At 43.9% G+C, this 18,740-nt stretch overlaps 1 protein-coding gene across 3 annotated transcripts in view; it reads right to left on the minus strand.

Moving 5' to 3' along the window:
• Positions 1 to 3,443: 3,443 nt before the first annotated feature.
• Positions 3,444 to 18,740, minus strand: part of LOC120751182 (1-phosphatidylinositol 4,5-bisphosphate phosphodiesterase beta-1) — a 335,996-nt gene continuing 320,699 nt past the window's right edge. The window contains exon 32 of one of the 3 annotated variants that reach the window (XM_040060651.1): positions 3,444 to 6,775. In XM_040060651.1, coding sequence (XP_039916585.1) covers positions 6,545 to 6,775 — 231 coding nt within the window. In that variant the 3' untranslated portion in view covers positions 3,444 to 6,544. Of the gene's footprint in view, positions 6,776 to 14,462; positions 14,497 to 18,740 lie in introns of those variants that run through there. The other 2 variants (XM_040060652.2, XM_040060653.2) reach the window with 2 other exon arrangements.

Consider the following 18,740-nt stretch of genomic DNA (forward strand, 5'->3'; position numbering starts at 1 on the left):
TCCATCTCCAGCTGATCCCCGAGGCTGTACAGCCTGCACTCCAGGAGTGAGAGATGCATCTTATCCACGGGCTGTACAACCTGCACTCCATGGGTCAGACATGCATCTTACCACGGGCTGTACAGCTCGCCATTGCTCCCAGCCAGGGAGTTCATCTGCTCCGCTCAGCTGGTGGCAAGCTGCAAGAGCACTTGGGTTGAGTTTATTTATTGCTGACGGCTCCTGGGATGCCACAATTTTACTGATTTACACCCTTTGGAGAGAGGTGACTCGTTGTCTGGGAGCCATCCCATATGGCTGAATCACCATGCAGGGTTACTTTACTGACCCCGGCAATTAAGAGGACATTAGAAAGCTTTTCCAAGGGGAATCACAGCCTTGGGGTGATCACATGTGAAAGTGCCCTCCTGGGGGGAAAAAAAAAAACAAACCTCAAAGAAAAGAACATTATAGAAAGAGCAACAGATCTTAAGGCCAGGAGATGCTGTGAGATCATCTGGTCTGGCCTGTCCATCACAGTCCCCTCTGCTGCATCCACTCCGACCACACGGTGCAATGCCTGGTGTGCAGCATTGCCTGCAGTGCATCATCCCCCCTTCCTCTCAGTGCTTACAATCCATTATCTCTGCTATGTGTATGCAGAAAGAAAACAAAGATTTTGGTGTGTCTATAATGCTCTTGCCTCCAGCTTCCATCTGGCAGCTGGTCTTTTGCCTTTCCACCAGCCTCTGGTGGTTTCCTGTGAAGCCCAGCTTCCAACTATTGGTCTATAGCCATGGGACTGTACAGGGCCAGTTTTTCTCTGCATTTGCTGGAAAATATGGTACAAAACCTGGACAAGGTGTTTCCCAGCTGTAAGCTCTCTCCCAGCTGAAGACAACTCACCTGCCCTGCTCACAGCTCCTGCCATCTGTGGCTCAGATCAGCACAGCAACTCTTGCCAGCCAAATTTCATCTTTCCCAACAACAGAGCAAAGTTTGATTCACACCAGCTCCTACTGCTTTTTTTTTTTTTTTTTCCCTTTTTTTCCCCGCCTCTTTAGAGCTATCTGATTATTTGATCCCCCTCACCCAGCCTGTAATCACCTATTTGGTCAGGCCAGTTATCCCCCAGCAGCTCATGACACTAATTAAGTTCAGTTCTCAGCAGTGGAAGTTGCCAAGGTCTCCTGCTCATCAGCCAGGCTTCCCCCATTGATGCAGCAGCAAGCTTTACATTTCTTCTCTTCACATTCATCAGGTTGGCTTCAATTTGTTCTGAATTAGAGCTTGGCTTCCCCAGTGCTACTTAAAGCCCTTCCACCTGGAGGGGAATCCAGCCATAAGGATTAGCACCTCTTACCACAGTTTTCCCACCATGTTTTGCAGCCCACCGTTTCAAAAACCCAAAAAAGCCTTATAAAATCATATGAATTACACAGTAGTTAATAGATCACCTCCAGTGTTTTCTTCTTTACTGTCTGCAGGCTGAACACTTGGATTTCTCATTTCTTCAGGTTTTTTTCCCTCAGATGCTCCTTTTGATCATGCTACCCCCGTGATACTGATCCTGAGGAACCTGTAAACTGAGCCTCTAAACCCTCCTACTAAGAAAAAGTACAATGGAACAACACTTGGGAAAGCAACACAAGCCCCAAGCCTTTCCAGCTGTCTGTCCAGCAGATGCCTTCTCTCTAGAGGAACATTTTTAAGCCCGGAATTCCTTATTGCAGTTGGCATCACAAGTGACCATCAGCCAGTGCTTTTTGAATGTGGCTTTGATTTCCCATTTTGGCCCTTTTGCTGAGCAGCTCTTCCTTCTCCTACTGAGCCCCCAAAGAAAAGAGTAAGGGCAGGAAGGCACAAGAGCTCTGTGTGAGCTTAGGCTGGCAGATTTGATGTGCAGCCCCTGCACACAGAGCTCTCCCAAAATCCCAGGGTATGACATAGTCCTTGGGGGTTTAAACCCCCATTCACATCTTTCAAATGCACAGCCACTTACCTCAAATTTATTTCCTTGGGCTCAAGTGCATGCCAGGTTTTAGGGGGCCTGCTCATCCACTCCAAACTCTTTCTGCCCCCCTCAGCAGCATTCCTCAGTACTCATCCCAACATCTCAGCTGGATCCAGGTACTCTCCAGCCCTCCCCTGGAAGCTGCAGTGAAGCAAACAGTGTAAGGCTCAGGAAGCTGCTGTGGCGGGACTGCTTTTCTTCTGGCCGTCACCAGGAGCATTTGCAGAACCCACCTGAAGCTCAACAACCCACTGGGCTTCTCAAAGCAGCTCAGGTCCCACTGCCTGGCCTCTGCAACACCAACCTCCCTGTGCTTGGCCTTTTCCACACATCCCAACCTGCTCCTCTCTCCCCCCAGCAGCCAAGTCAGTCTCCTGTGGCCCAAGTACAAAGCACCAGGGTCACCTGCTCAGCAGGCTGTGAGAATCCTGCCTCACCGAGCCCTACAGGAGCCAAGGGTTGTTTCCCAATCCTTCCCATGGCCTCCTGGCGTTTCCCTCTGCCCTCACCATCACCACCTCCGCCTTATCCCCAAATTTCTTGGTGCCAGGCTGCCCTCCTGCCCTGTGGTTCCCTTTGCCTCCTCTCACCTGTGTCACTTCACGGTGGGTCTGGCTAAGGGGACCTCCACAAACCCCGCTCTTGATTTCACACCCCACTGCTCCTCTTTGGGGATGGAAATGTATTAATTTTCTTTTGATTCCCCCTCACGTCCCCATTTCCATCCCAGTCTTATTCCTGTCTGTCAGGCTCATGGCTCTGCTTTCATCTCTGTTCCTCCCTTCCTTGCCCGGCCTCATCCCGTGCCGTGTCCATCCCACGTGCCAGAACCCGCTTCCCTTTTCCTGAGTGATTTCACTCCAGCTGCCTCAGAGACTATTTATTTGAAAAGGTATATATCCCTCAGTACACTGGATTAATATACCTGCTTATCTCTTCTCCCAGAGATAATTTTGTACATTGTAAATTAAATAGGGGAAGGGAAGTCAGAAGCCAAAGGAATAGATTTATTTTTCAACGCTCTCAGTGGAAGGCCCTGCAAAGGTACATTTCACAGCACATATATAATTGAATAGATGATTAGTGAAACAGCTGGGGCAGTGGAACAGAAATAGAGGTGCTGTAATTTGTAGAGGCAGTTTATTGGTACGGCTGGAAATCACGTCGCAGCTCTTCTGCAAAAGCCTTCCTGTAAACCAACACGTTTTCTTACCAGTTCATTAGCTCCCTGCACACTGCTTTTTGTTTCCCATTGTTTCAGAGCAGCAGCAAATGCACATTGTGCTGGGAGGGACAGGGGCTGGAAGCACAGGCATGTGCAATCTCTTGTTCTTGGTGTGAACACAAAAGCCTGCAGGGAAATCTCCCTGCCTTCTCCTGGCACTGCCCCTCCCGTCAGCAAAGGGGTCAGGGTAAGGTCTCCTGAGTCAACCAACAGAGAGAACCGGGCTTGTGTTAAGAAATTTTTATTTGTCCTTTGGATCTGTAATGTAAGCACATAAAATTACAAGTGGAAGAAACATCATGCCACAAAATTGCATAGAATTTTTACAAAAATGTGAATTATGCCTCTGAAACAATCATAGATCGAGGAACCGAAAAAATATGTACATGTTAACTGGAATATTTCATCCTACTCTGAAAGCAAATCATCAAGGACTAATCAATCACAGACGCTATTAATACAATGTACAAGAGCAACACTGATTTCAAAGAAAGGCAAGCAATGATGTCCCTTTAGTTATCTGTCAGTGAATGTTTAGCTAATACATGAGCATTAATTAACATAATTATGAACATGTTAAGTCTAAAATGTCTGGCCTTCATTAGAATTTTTAAAATTCTGTTTATACTGCCAAAACCAAGCTATTTTCAGTAGTGTAAAGATATCTGAAGTGCACGACCTAATTTAATATAGACAGCTCTATTCTATACAGCAGAAAGTCCACGATACAGCATTTCCACACATTCAACACGGAACAAGGCAAATACATAAAAGGCACAAGACTTGCACATCATAAAGACCCTTTTTTTCATTATCTTACTCTAGTTCAAGTAATATCAATATTAAATGATATCGGTTTCACTGAAATAGTTTGAAGGATGCAAGATGTACGGGATTCCACACTACCTTACACCTGCAGAAAGTGGCACTGTACAGATATAAAAAAACGTGAGTACAGGAAATGGTCAAATACAAACATACTGTAAAATGACTACAGCTGATAGTATATTTAACCCAACCAGTCTATTTATTTCTTGTTAAATATAAACAAAAGGTTGATTGGTATTTGCCCGAGTTTCTTTGAAGACTGTGGCGAAGTCCCGGCTCCCCTGAAGTCCCCCGGAATGTCACAGATTCAGAGGAGCCAGGATTTTCCCAAAAAGCCTGCGCTGTACAACGGTTTCTATAATGCAATAGTTTCAGTTTTAGTATGAACACTGCTATCAGTTTATTCTTGTAATAATTTAGACAATACGTCATTTTAACTTTATAAAATGCAGCATTATATCTCGACTTGACATTTTCAATGAGTGATTTAAGATCGATTTCAAAGTGCAAAACTAGGATTAGCAGAGGAGTCACCTTTCCCAGCGTTAAGATGAAAGTCAGATTTTTGAATTTCATGTGCGCTGATTTCATCATCATAAACCAGGACAGTTTAATTCAAAATATGATCTCCAAACAATGTGCAATTTTTCTTTCTTTCTGCTCTAAGTTTAAAAAGGAAACATCAAAATACTGCTTGTTTTCCAAGATTTGAACTTATATATATACACACACCATTATTTAACTGAAAACTTAAGCTTGATTTGTATTTTATTGCTTAAATTTAAATAAAATAAGTTACTTTAAGTACTAAAATCCTGAGGGAATGGAAGTAAGGTAACTTAACTGTTACGATGTGTTAAAATGCCTCCCTATGAATCGATCGCTTTCTCCGATTGCTGTTTAATCCTAAGTAAGGCCCTGATCTTGCAAATGTGAATGTGAATGTAATTCCCAGCCCAGCTCCTGAGCCCAGTGCTGCAGGAAAACACAAATTTGCAGGATCAAGTGTCTCAAGGCCAGTCTGGGGCTTCTGAGCTGGTTCCTCCTTTGCCTCACGGCACCTCCGCCACGGAGGGAAGGATCGCGCTGGCCGGGGTACGAATCCCAGTCTGTCTGAGGTGTTTGGGTATTCTGATTTCTGTTAGGATGGGAATCCAGAGAACAGCGTTTCTTCACCTTTTCAAATATCCTGACTTTCACAACGTCTCTCTGTCGTCCGATAGGAATTTCTCAGAATGTGCTGTTACTTCTCTCATGCATTATCATACAGTACGCTAACTCTGATTGTTCTTATTTTAACAAGTCAGTTAAACAGATTAATATACAATTTTAAATAACAGTGGTCAGGTTTTTATACTTTGCTTTTAAATTTTAGACCTTAGTAAAACTGAGCCTCAGTCTTAAAAATAATGGAAGATTCTGTTAGATTTCAAATACTGTAGTCCTAAACATTTTATCACCCTATCAAATTCAGTAAGCTTAAAATATGATACTTAAAATCAATACTTTCGAGTCTGCAAAATATATATCAAATTTATACTCTAAAACTACTTTGATTTACAACACTAACACCACAAAAAGAATTCTATGATTCCATGATTATTCTACAGCAGTATAACCCAGATGTTAGCTCTCAGAAAGATTCTCCCTACTCACGGATCCCTGAAACATTTCATTTGGCCAAGAGACCACATCAACTTCAAATAGCAACATGCTGTGTGTGTAGATAGACAGATGTGTGTGCACATATAGCTATATATATATATATACAAACATATATGCACTCACACGGTGTAACAAACACAGACGGATACAGACACCGACAATCTCCACGCGGGTTCTTCTCTCAGTTTTCCTCTCGTCCCCACAGTTCCAAGAATTTTCAGCAGCAAATATATGTCTCTCCATGGGATAAACATAATATCAAGACAGCAAGCCACCAGTGCTTGCAGAGCTAAAAAGGATCCAATGTTTCAGTGCAAATGTAAAAGGATGGTACAGCTGTCAAGGTGCAGTTATAAAGAAGGAAACAAATAATGATTAAGTACTGTTGTAATATTCGCCAGGATCTCTAAGAGTTTGGAGCACTTTGCACTAGCACTCCAAAAGGAAATCTGCACACATTTGTCTCCGTACAATACACTGGTCTTCATTAAACATTCTTAACAGTGAACGTGGCCAGAAAATTACCCATTGTAAATTGGCCAAAAAAAAAAAAAAGAAAAAGAAAAGAAAAAAGAAAAATAAAGAGAAGAGGGAAGTTAACATATTAATTTTCCCACTACAACTGCACTAAGCTTTAGAATAATAATCAGAAGAAGAATGAGAATGAAGACCTTTGCAGAATACTTTTTATAAAATGTTCCTTTGGGGAAATGTGCACTTGAATGCAGATTCCTCCTGCCTCCCAAAGTGCTCCGGCGGCAGCTCACCCCGGGAGAGCGGAGACGGGCGGTTGGGAATGGTGCGCCCCGGCGCACTGATTGTTTCTTGGGCAGTTAAAAAGTAGTATCAAACACTTTTTCTTGATTATCTTCTTCCAATTCCTCTTCACTTTGTGGAGTTTTATGATTTGATTTTCCACTGTCAGATGCCAGGGAAGAGGGGGCAGAACTGTGGTCTCCATCTTCATTGATTTTCCCTTTCATGGCTTCCTGTACGAACTCCAGAATTTCCAAAGGCAGTCTTTTGAATTTGTCTTGATATTCCTGATCAAGTTCCACCTGCAACTACAATAAAAGAGACAAGCTGTCTTCAGGTGTATCTGATATGACCAATGCTACAGGATGGGGAAAGTACCACACCAGGCAGGAGGGGAATTAACAAGGCATTTCTGCACAACTCAGGAACGTATTCCCTTCTTTTCCCGTATTAGCACCACGCATCCAAAGTGCCTATTAATTTCCATGCAGTCATTGCAAAGCTGGAGGAACGTGCAGTCATAGGGCTGGTTTTGGGTTACCGTCCTTGGGTACCCAAATCCTTCAAATACATGTGCATTTAACCGTACTGGTGTCCATACTCTCACTGGCTTTGACAAGAACCCATTCAGGTGCAGTATGGATCACGGATAAGCCTTTGAAAGAGCAAGGCCTTCTTTGAGCTTCAGGTAGTTAATCACACACCAAACATAGCACAAACGTTGCTCTCAGAACAATAAAACAGCTTTTGCCAGATTTCTTGGGTTGGAGAAACCATTAGGAAAAAGTTGGTTGTCAAAGGAGTCAGAGAGGGAGGGAAAACAAGTTAAATCACATTTCTTAGGGCTAGATCATGGAAAGTTACATTATCGGATTAATGCAGAATGTGTCTTGGACATTACTGGGGAAAAAGTGTCATATCATCAACAGGATGCAAAAGGCATGCAGAAAGAAATCTGGCTATCGGTCTTCAGGAAGCAGTGGGTCCTTTCCCAGTATTTATTAGTACAGCCTTTGTTTTTAGTGACCATATTAGGATCTGCATGATCCATTATTTAAAAAACATTAATGTGTATCAAAGTTTCAACTGAAGACAAAGCCAATTTTTTCATCATGACCAGCATGAGCACAGCAGGAAGCAAAAGGGGTGAGTTCCAAAGCCAGACCCGCTCCATCTGTCCGTCCATCCATCCATCCATCTACCCACCTTCTTAAAAAAGAGCGAGTCAGGTTCTGCTAACTGTAGCTGCAGCAGTTTTGCAATAGTTTCTTAGGCAATTGTGTTTTCAGCTATGTATTTTCCCAGGATTTCCAGGATAAAGGTGCTAGGAATTCTGATCCTTCAGCTCTAGGCCTGAGTCTATCCTGTGCAGTTCCAGTTCTCCTTCACCCCACTGCAAGAGCTCCCAACAGGCAATGCAAATTTTCACTTGAACATTATGGCCTATCCTAGTCTTACCATCCTTGACCTGTCCACGCACACCATGTGACTCTATCGCTACCCCTCCCTCTGAGCCCTTCCAATCCCATTCCCCATGCTTCTGTCCTGGTTTTCATCCTGCATCTCTGACTTTATTTTTGTGAGGCCTCTTCTCTTTTCTCCTGATGTGCAAATCAATGTCCTTAGCTCACCCGGTCTAGTTCTACATTCCTTAATTAGACAAATTCTGCAGCTTTTCTTCCCCAAGATCTAAGATCTGTTCTTTTTCCTTTTGGTTTCCCTGCTAAAGCTCTTTTCCTGTCTTCTTTCTGGCAACTTTCCTGATGTCCTGGCTTCGGATTTCCACCTAGGATAAAAACCCAGTCTGAGGCACCAACGGTCCGGTTAAAACACACCCTGCCTCTAAAACATGTATTTCTATCAATTAGAAAGATATAGTTGTCACTGTGGTAGTTAACCGTTATCATAACACCCTTCTTCTTTTCCTGAACCCCTTTGTTTTCTGGCTTCATGTCTAGATTCAAATTTTCTGAAGGGATCCTCCTTTTGTCTCCATTTTGCAAACACTTCCACAAGTACAGGCACCAGCAGACGAATAGTGCCATAGGGTGGCTGGTGGAGAAAACTGAAAAATGATGCTGATCCTCCCTCTCTGCCCTGCTCACCACAGCCCCAGGACTCCACTCCTGCTGCCCAGGGAGCTCCTCAGCCCCCGAGAGACCACATCCACACTGGCTGCTGGAGTGTCGGCAGCACGGCACTCATGTAGGTCACAACTGCGAAACCAAAGATTAAACTCTAGGCTAAAGGTCTTCCTTCATGGAAGCTGTGCTTGGGGTTACAGTTCATGGCTAAATACCCGCGCTGCTGAAAACACAGGGGTGCCCAAGGCAGAGATGAGCTGCTGCATTTCCCCCACCTCATTGTCGTACATGGCATTTGTGAGTTTTGGGCACCTCAGGTATAGAAGAAGGTATGCAGTATCGTAAGTCAGGGAAAAGTCTCCTGGCTCTCAACTTCCTTCAGAACCTCAATTTGCTTAATTAGGTTTAAAAGCAAAAGAAATACTTGAAATCCCTCAGAAGCTGAACGTTATCTGAACCCAGTGCAACCATGCGCATGTTGTTAGATAACAATTGTGTCTAATATTCTCCTAAAGCGCCTCCAGTGGCTAATCCCCCCTAAGTCGAGTGTTTAATAGAAATGACATCAATCTGGAGCTACCTCTCTGTCTCCAGAGACAGTCTATATAGATATCTAATCATGAGAAGGCTGACATTAGTTGAGAAGGAGCAGACAGCAGACAAGGAGGGTTGATTAAAACTGCATCAGTAAAAATCAGTTTTCTTTTTGGCTCCAAAGGCTCTGTCAGTTCTTCCCCTTGCTCAGAGTCTGACCAAGCCCCTCAGATCCCATCCATTCCCTGAGCTACCACACAAGGTCAAAGAAACAGGTTGCCTGCTTAAAACCAGCTGGCCTAAAGAAATCCAGCTGTTTTTCTTTGAAAAGCCTTGGTGTCCTTCTATTTATTCTGTACCTTTACAGGGACATTAGTGTTCATGGCAATGAAGGGAGAGCTGCCCTCCCAGCAGCAGCAGTAGCCACACACGTGTCTCATTTGGCTGGCTGATGGCAAGACAAGGTGCCACATTCCTGTAGGAGTAAAAACCTCTCTGCTCAACCAGCACCTCACCAGACTCCACCCCAGGGTGGCCCTCCCACTCAGTTTGCTGTCTCCTCGGGTTGCGTCCCACCACAAGTCCACCTACCCCAATTTCTCTTCTCTCTAGCTACTAAACAAGGTGACCTACACTTGCTGTCAGGATTTTGGAGTCAGACAAGGGAGGGGAATGAGACCGATGATTAGATGGGTAGATCATTATCTGGACCACTGTCCTCATTAACATGTAACTTCTTCCTTCTGCTACCTCACTACCTGCCCTCTCATAGATCCTCTGTCCTCTCCTTAACCCACAACAAAAACAACACGAACGTCACCCCCATGTAGCTTTAGTGTCCCACAGTTGGACGCTATTTTTGGTTCAGGTAGATCTCACTCCCACGTGCTTTACTGACAGGCAGTGAGTTACAACTTTAAAATTCAGAGCTGTCATTAGGTGTTTGCAATGGGGTCCTTGGGGACAGGAGATGAACATGTGAGTCACTCTTGATGGCTGTGGCCAGAAGCACTTGAATGTGTGCTTCCATCTCCTACCTCTTCTTTTTTTACCCAACGGTGCAAGTTAAAAAATGCCAGCTGATGCTCACCTCAGCTTTGCACGAAAACTGCCCTGGACAAACAGCACCATCCGCACCTTGAGTCCAACCACCACAGCCCTGAGCCGAGGGACAGGACACGAGCAGGGCTTCACAGGTGAGCTGTAAGAGCTCCTGGTGGCCAGCCAGCTGCCCAGCTCACGTTCCCTCCCAGTTCAAAGGGCTCTTTGGCATCCTCAGCTACAATCGCTTTCCAAAAAGGTCATCGGTCAGGGAAAGGCCTTGCAGCCCTTCCTTGGAACGTGGGAGGGGACAACGATTATGGCTGTTCAGCCTAAAGCAAGGGAAACACACTCAGCAAAGGAAACAGATGGTATTATTAAAACTATTAACATTTGTATTTATACCTAGCTGTTACTATTAGAACTCCCAAAAGAACAGCACGAACAGCATTAAAAGCAGTGACCGTGATCAAGAAAGGATTACAGAAGCAGAGGTTGTGGGTTTAGACGCTCCTGACCAAGCCCCTGTAGACTCTTGCATGTTTGCAAAGTGATCTAACGAACTCCTGCTTCTACCAAGAACCAAAACAAAGCGGTCACGTGGGAAACGCGCTGTGCTGCCAGCACAAGTGGCCAGGAGGGCTTGGAGACAGGAGGTGGACGCAGCTGGCCCACCTCACCCCCTCCCTGCGCTCCGGCAGCCCAGGGGAAAAGGAAACCGAGGGGAAACACGTCCAGCCCATCTCCCTTCCTGCAACACCTTTGAAGTCCTGGATGTGAACGTTGCTGCTCCTTCCCCTCGTACCCTGAGAGCGGCCCTTCGGAAGCCACCAACGCAAGGGCTTTCCAAACCCTTCCGTCCCCGCACGGCTTGGGACACCGCAGGCTTGGCCTGTGACCTCGCAGCATCCTTCTCCTGCTGTAACGTCTGATGCAAAACCAACCCGCTTCCACCCGCAGCTCACACGGGTTTTTAAAAATATATTTGCAACTCAAAAATAACGTAAGGGCACTACTTAGAAGGCATTGCAAGAATTAATCTTCAGCCAAAAACGTTTTGAGAAAGTTATGTATGAAATACAACCAATTACATATTTTGGTGAAAAAAACCCCACCAAAACACAATTTTGTTGAAACAAAAACATTAATTTTGGCCATATTTGTTTTGATGACGTTCTTCCACTGTAAAGATGTGACATGACTCCAAATAACTCACTTTTTTTAAGTCCCAGGTTTTTCCGTTCCGCTGGGAATTTTTCTCTAAGGGCAGCTTTTTGAGTTTAGTGTTTCTGTTATATCTCCTTTTAAATTTATCTTATTTAGTTTGCCTAGTGACTTTCTTTCCCTGAATGATGCAGTGAATTATGAATGGAAAATTATTCAAATATCCTGGCTCAACAATTTAGGTAAAAATAGACTCCGAGGACTAAATAGTTCAGTATCTCCAACAATGTTGACATTTCCAACACTAAACTCTTTATTCTCAAGGTTTTTTTCACAATTTTTGAGTTCAGATTTCAAATGTGAGGCATTTAAAAATTGTGTTATTTCTCCTTAAGGCAGATATATTAAAAAATTACGCTTTTGGTATCTGATTGTTGTATTTACTGACCAGTTGAAATGGGATACTCATTAGTATCCGTAATTACCGTGGCACTGCCCACACGCAGGATATTATTTAATTCCACATGGACAGTGTCTGTCCTTTTTGTTTCACTGATGAGAAGCTCAACAGCATTCATTTCTTCTGTGCAATTTCAGCAGAATGTATTTTGACAAGAGGCAGCAACTGGTCACTGCACCATTTGTAACCAAAGGAGGGCTGCAACCTCTCCAGGGAATTTCTGTTCAGCAAAGCTCCCGCTTTCCTTATCACAGGCCATTGGAAATGTTTATTTTGTTAACACCAGCGACACTGATATTTTCAGTGGTCAGTGAAACCAGATTGCAACAGCGACACTGGGTTGGGACTGAGGCCCCTTTCTCTCTCCCTCCCTCCTTCTCTAAATCTGCTAAAGCTACAAATACTTATTTTTCTTCCTGCAAATATTTGACCCGTGTGCCTAAAGATAATTTTAAATAGAGGATTTGGGGCTTTTAAGCCTGCATCAGACAACAAATATGCATAATGTCAGCGACCTCAATTTAGCTTCCAAAATAGCACATAGAGGACTCCCAGATTAAGGGTACAGAGAGCAAGAAGGCTGCTGTTCCTCTGCTTTTCATTTTCAGAGCTTACTTAATTAGAAAGCCATTCTGGAGAGATACAGCATTAAAAGACATATGAGTAGCAAGAACTGTTAAAAGCAGATGGAGGCTCAGTAACAGGGAGAGTGAAATTGAGGAACAGAGCTCAGGGATCAAGTGATTTATAGGCAGCAATTTTTGTTTAATTGGAAACAGTAGGAGTTCCTTATTAAGGACCATGTTACTCCCCCCACTAAGCAGATTTCTGCTGGGAAGGCAAAGGAGTAAGCACTGCTCAGATGTCCTTATGCCTCAAGGCCACTGTCCCTCTGCAGCACTCGGCTGGAGACCTCTCTGCCCTCTGTCAGAAGGGCCCTAAGACAGCAGCTGGGATCAGCAGGTTCTCGGGAAGCTCTTTGCCCAGGCCTGGGAAAGGAGTTAACTCTGCATGTGCAGAGGGCACCTAAAATGCTCCCTTTTTTCTCCCCGTGACATCAAGGAAGCGCATAAAGGGACGTGCCAAGAATGTTAACATCTGGGCTTAATACTGTTTAAGGACAGCATTGCTAACCCTGAGATGAAGCTATTCAGGTAGACAAGGTTTTCTCTCAGAAGATGTGGGAGTGAGGAATCATTACAAGGAGCCTGAGGGCACTTGGTATCTGAGGTGGCACGAGGAACAAAACTGCACCAAGTAAACAACAGGTAAATGTCTTCATGCTGACTGGAAAGCTCCTGTTAATGACTCCTGTCCTCAGACAAGGACATCTCTGCAGTTTCAAACAATATCTACTTTCCAGACCATGAGAGACACCAGGCACACCAATTCCCAGACTCCTTCTTTGCCTCCCTGCCTGAAGGTGATGCTCCCCATGTCTTTCACACGAGGTCATCAGGCCGATCTCGCCACCCCACAAAGTCTCCATGCTGTTTTCCTGAGGGCAGGGCCGCTGGCTCAGCTCTAGTTTTGCTCCACTAATGCCTCTCTGCCTTCCCATGCCCAGACACTGTCCTTGAAAAACATCAGCAGCAATCACCTGAAGCGCATCCCAAGCGGCGGCGTGGGTTACACATCCCGCGTTACCTCCCCTCGTGCAGACACTTCCCCTCCCACCGCCTCCCTTATCTGCCACGTTTCAGCTCAGTGTCTCTTCCTATTGAAGCAAAGGTGATTTGCTCTGCCTCCCCCAGGGTACAACAAGTCCCCACATAAATGAGTCCCTTTAATATCTGCTGTCTCAAGGCACTAGACTGTAACCTTGGGGCCTCCATCAATCCGTGTCTCCGCCTTTATTAACTGCAACCTCAATTAAACCAACGGGACTGCGTGGAAACCTGGGACCTGGGCGCCTGGATTTTAACATTTATGAGGCAACTCATATCTGCCTTCTGCGGAATAAGCCAACACTTGCTCCAACAACTGATTAAAAAGAAATGTTTGGGTGGTGAGATTGGCCATCAGTGCTGCCCAGGTTATACACACATTAGACACACAACATCTCTGCTGTGCACTATCTCCGCTGAAACCTTCTTGGTTAGAGAAGGACCTTACAGCAAAAGCCTAAATTGGTGATCTTTTCCTACTGGCAATTGTATTATTAGCAATAATTTCAGTTCTCTTGCATTTTCTTTAAAGAAATTATTTAAAGAGAGAGCTTGAACTGAATTCTGTGGGAGGGTTTTCTTCACAGTAACTTGTTTCCTGTTTCTTCAAAAGTGCTGCAGTTTATTCTCATGCTGCATACTTGGAATTACTCCTCTTTCTGATGATTATTTCATGTAACAATTTGCTTTTGTGGATAAAATGCTTTCTTAAGTTGTCAAGTGGCTCTTAGACAACTCCATAAAAGCATGACCTGTGCACCTCATGATGCATATGAATAAAAGAATTTGAGCTGGAATGAACAGGAAAAAAATCCCCTTTCTATAAGCATTTTAAGGGTAGATTCTGAGATTCTGTTCTTATCCATCATCACTAAAGTAAGCTGTCTTCACTGTAAGCAAAGGAGAATCTGCTCAGTTTCAATGCAATAAACCCAGAGAAACTCCCCTGAAGTCTCATCTGTCAGCAGATACTGCCCTTAGTTTATTGGGGTGGATCCAGGGTAAATAATTTGAGTGACAGAGCTCAAAGAGAGCTTCTTAGCTGGTCCTTTTTAAAAGTGCTGTCCGTATTTTGGATACTGCAAAACAAACAAACAACAAAAAAAGTCAGTGCAGCCATTACCTTCTAATAAATGATGTTTTTTCACTTCCATGATGCCTCCAAGGCAGCCTGTAAACAGGCAGCTGACTGTCCAACAGCACAGGCCTTCCAAGAGCAGCAGCATTGTAATTCTCATCTCAAGGGGTCATGACAGTCCCTTGGAAACTCATTTAAAATGACATCTTGAGGTTACAACAGCAACAATATATTCCAAAAATATTCCAAACCCCGGATGGACCAGAGAACGCGGGACTGAGCCAGCACCAAGGCAGCAGAGCAGGAATGGGCCATGGAATCAGCAGGGCCACTTAGTATTTATTGTGTTTTGCCTGAAAGTGGTGTTGCCCTGCAAAGTGAGAGATTCTGGCAATTTTAAAGGAGGAGAGACAAGAAAAGAAAGTTTCAGGCGCTCAAGGCCTCCTGTGTGAGGGCTCGGGAGCCCATGAAGTACAGATCCGAAAAAAAGGTGGTGGGAGCCACAGCACAGCTTTTGGGCCTCACCCAAATTGAACTCTGGATTCAGTTTAACAAAGCACTTGCCAGCCTCTCATATCCACCTTGCTAATAGGTAATTACAGCGTTGCCTGTGTCTGACTCTTGGCAGGACATCTCTAACAGGCCCCATCAGCATCACAGAAAATTCCCTCCGAGCACAGAGATTTCTCCCCAGTGAAAAGGAAGTAAATAATCTGTTGCTCTGCCTCTCTCCAGTGGCATCACTGTGCTCCTCAAAGCAAAAAGAATAGCTCACCCTGTGATTAAGTCTGGCACCTCCTTTCACTGTCATACCCTGCTCTGCCCCGACTCTCGAGCCTGTTTTGAGTAGTAAGAGCTGCAAACACACACTGAGGGCTGTGCATCTTGAGAGAGCGCCTTTCTTAATGTACACACTCACTACGATCTCCATGTCACCGATAATTGTCAGGGAGCTGCATGGAAGTTGAGAAGCAAGCCATCATTAGCTCAGAAAAAATCACACTGATAAAGCCTCTGCCGCACTTTGAAGTTTACCTTGCTCTGACTGTAGCTCTCCACGCCGGAGACTCAGCAGGACGGAGTCCTACTGAAAAGTCTGCTTGGAAAATTACTGAGCAGTCAGTCCTTCTCCTAATATCTTGTTAAAAATGAATGTTTTAGACTAGCAAGCAAGCCCACTCTGAATAAAGATCAAAGCCTTTGAAGTTTCTTTGAAAATCTTTTCAAGTAGTTGCAGCTCTATAATCCCTTGTAACAGCGAAGGCTATTCCAAAATATTTCCTAACTCATCAACAACATGAATCAGGCTTCCTCTTTACTATTAGCAGAGACTTGTGCACTGACTGTCCCCAAATAATGAGCCTATTTAGTGACAGACCCATTATTTTTTTAACATAACAGGCTACTGAAAAAGAATCCATTCAGAACCTGGCAGAAGTTTAACAGTGGAGACAGAGCCGCTGTTCCTCATTTCCCATCTTCCAGAGGTGATGGCTCAGTATTTTGGCCTTTGTACTTCCAAGTGCCAGGGAAGTTTTGAGGTTGGGTTTAACAATGACAAAAAGCTGGGACCTGGTTCAAACTTATGTGCTGACGGCTATGTTCATTATTATCTAATGGCCATCAAATGGACATGGATCATTGCTACTGGGGACTGAGCCTGGTAAGTTTATGGCTGCTCTGTGTTTATATCCTGTGATTATCTTCACATCCCTCTACTTCCACCATGAATTCATCCACATATCCACACTTCTCATCGTTTCATGCTGTATTACACAACACACTTTTTTTTTTTTAACTTGAGAGGCAAAATTAGTGTAGAATTTTAACTGCAACTATTAAAAACGTTAGAGCTTAATGTAAGAGCAACACTGCCCAATGGTTCAGCTTAATTAAAAATAGCCTGAAGGTTTTTACTTCCTGATACTACAATGAGTTTTAAAGGAAAAAACCCTCCTCCTGCTGTCTGTACTGCTGTTACTGGATTAAGCAGTACTAAGCAATAGAAGGTTGACTGAGCCATCCTCATGATTAAGTTCTAGGGATTAATATTTCAGTTCAGTTGTTTTTCATTTAAACATTTTCTCCCAAGTTCATATTAACGCTGACTGCAAACTTAGGCAACTCTCTAATTACCCATCAAGTTTAAATGACCCATGCAAGAAAACTTTATTTCGGTGATGCTCAGCAAGCATCCCCCAGTGCAAAAAATTGACATATAAGGTAATTTCATCAAACCAGATCAACAGGACAAAGCCCATCCCACTGCTGCAAAGAGCAGTTTGAACTCCTGCCTGGTAAAGCACACACCCAACGTTCACTCCAGTCTACAGGACACTGATTGGCTTTAAAGGGGTTTGGATCTACAGTTTGGATCCACAACCACACCAGTACAAATGCAAACAGATCAGAGCAAGTGAAGGGACTGCTGTCACAAAAGGGCACAAAATACTTGCTTCTGACCCAGCAGAGACCTGGGGGTAATCGTAATCTGCCTCACAAAGGAGGGCTGCAAAAGTTGTGTTTCAGGGGCTCAGGGTTTTCACCTGAAAATCACTCCCTTTTTCAGTTTAAGCAAACTGCAAAGCGTGAAGGAGTGTGGAAAAAAGGACCAGGTTGCTGCTTAAAATCCAAGCCTGCTCCAACAGACAAGAGATAACAACTCCCTCGGAGAAGGGCAGATGTCTTTCCCGTGTCCAGACCTTGCTCTCTCTGTGCACAACCCCATCTGGGTTTCTGTCCAGCACCTGAGCTCCATGAGGAAGCTAATTCCTTAGAAGGCAGCAGAGACAGGAGGATAAGGGACACAACTTTGAACTTCCTGAGAAGTTCCTCTGGTGCCTCCCCCACACCTCAAGTTTACTACAGGAACCGCGAGCTTTTCACTGACATCACTGTGAGCTGGATCCGGTCCCTGGCCTCTCTCCTCCCGCAGTTAATACAGTTCACCAAAGTTCAGTTCACCCGAGGGTCAAGCCTGAACTGAGATGAATCTCATGGAACTTCACTAAAGCCCTTTGCTTTTTTTTCCACTGAGAGGCATGCCATCAAGATTCCTGACGTGATCCCCCCAGAGCTCCACTTTGTTTTGAATCTGATTTCATTTATGTGTATCACTATTGGTAGCTTCTCTCTTGGAGAGGATTTGCACCATACAAAACCTTGTTTAAGAAAAAAGCCACTAGCAGTAGAACAAAGCCTTTTTCCATTACAACAACTTATCTTTTTAATACTCCATCAGTGTTTTATTATTATTTTGGTACTTGACTTCTTCCAAAACCATTAAAAAGTTCTTGAGAGGTCTTAGAGCTTTACAGTGTATTCTCTGATGCCAATTCTGATCACAATCTAGCTGAAGATAAGTTTAATGATCACTAGAAAAATAAAGGCCTTTCATAAGTGATCAAGTGATTTGAAGAAGCAAAAGAGTACTTTAAATCATGTGTTTCTTGCTTTAGAGCCCTATTTTAAAAATGCGTAGAGTACACATCTCTGTTGAGGATAACAGAAATTCATATGCAACTTAGGGAGCACTTATTTCAAAAGATAGTAGACAAGAATCAGAAATGAATGGCATTATTAACTCACAAAAACACCTTTTAGAACAGTGACTATAAAATGTCATCTTTTCCACATCTCGTGGAAATCTACCTAGTATTAGAGAAATACAGACAGACATTAGATTTAGTGATGGTGAGTGAATAATGAAGTCATCTGCTACTCTAAATAACAGTAAAAAGATTATTCTGAGTTACTCACAGAAGTTCTTCCTAAAAAATTCTTACCACTTATGTTATTTAAACTTTCTTACATATCAATTAGTTTGAAATAATAAGTCTTTAGGCTATCCATTAATTGCAGCACTGTTGGCATGATCTGTATTTAAAATTACGCAACGAAAATTAAGCTGAAGCACCAAGCTGTCTTGGCTAACAAAAAAGATTTCCTCAGCCCTTCGGATAGAGAAGGAGAGATAATGGGGGCACTGAATTCACAGGAGAACTCCTTCTCAGTTTACAATTCTCTCCTGTCACATGCTGACACTGTGGAAGCCACCAGCTTAAGAATCCCCGTGTTTAACTTGCAGTGTTGCTTCTCCAGTGCATCCGTTTTCCCATCGATCGGCACGGCTGCTCTCAGGAAAAAGGGAAAAGAGCTCCCGTGATTAATGCACAGGAAAGGCAGCACCCTGCAGAACCTGGAGGAGAGCTGCTTCAGGAGATTCTGCACAGCATAATTACAAAT

Source organism: Hirundo rustica, chromosome 3, assembly GCF_015227805.2.
Source record: "Hirundo rustica isolate bHirRus1 chromosome 3, bHirRus1.pri.v3, whole genome shotgun sequence".
Taxonomy (NCBI): Eukaryota; Metazoa; Chordata; class Aves; order Passeriformes; family Hirundinidae; genus Hirundo; species Hirundo rustica.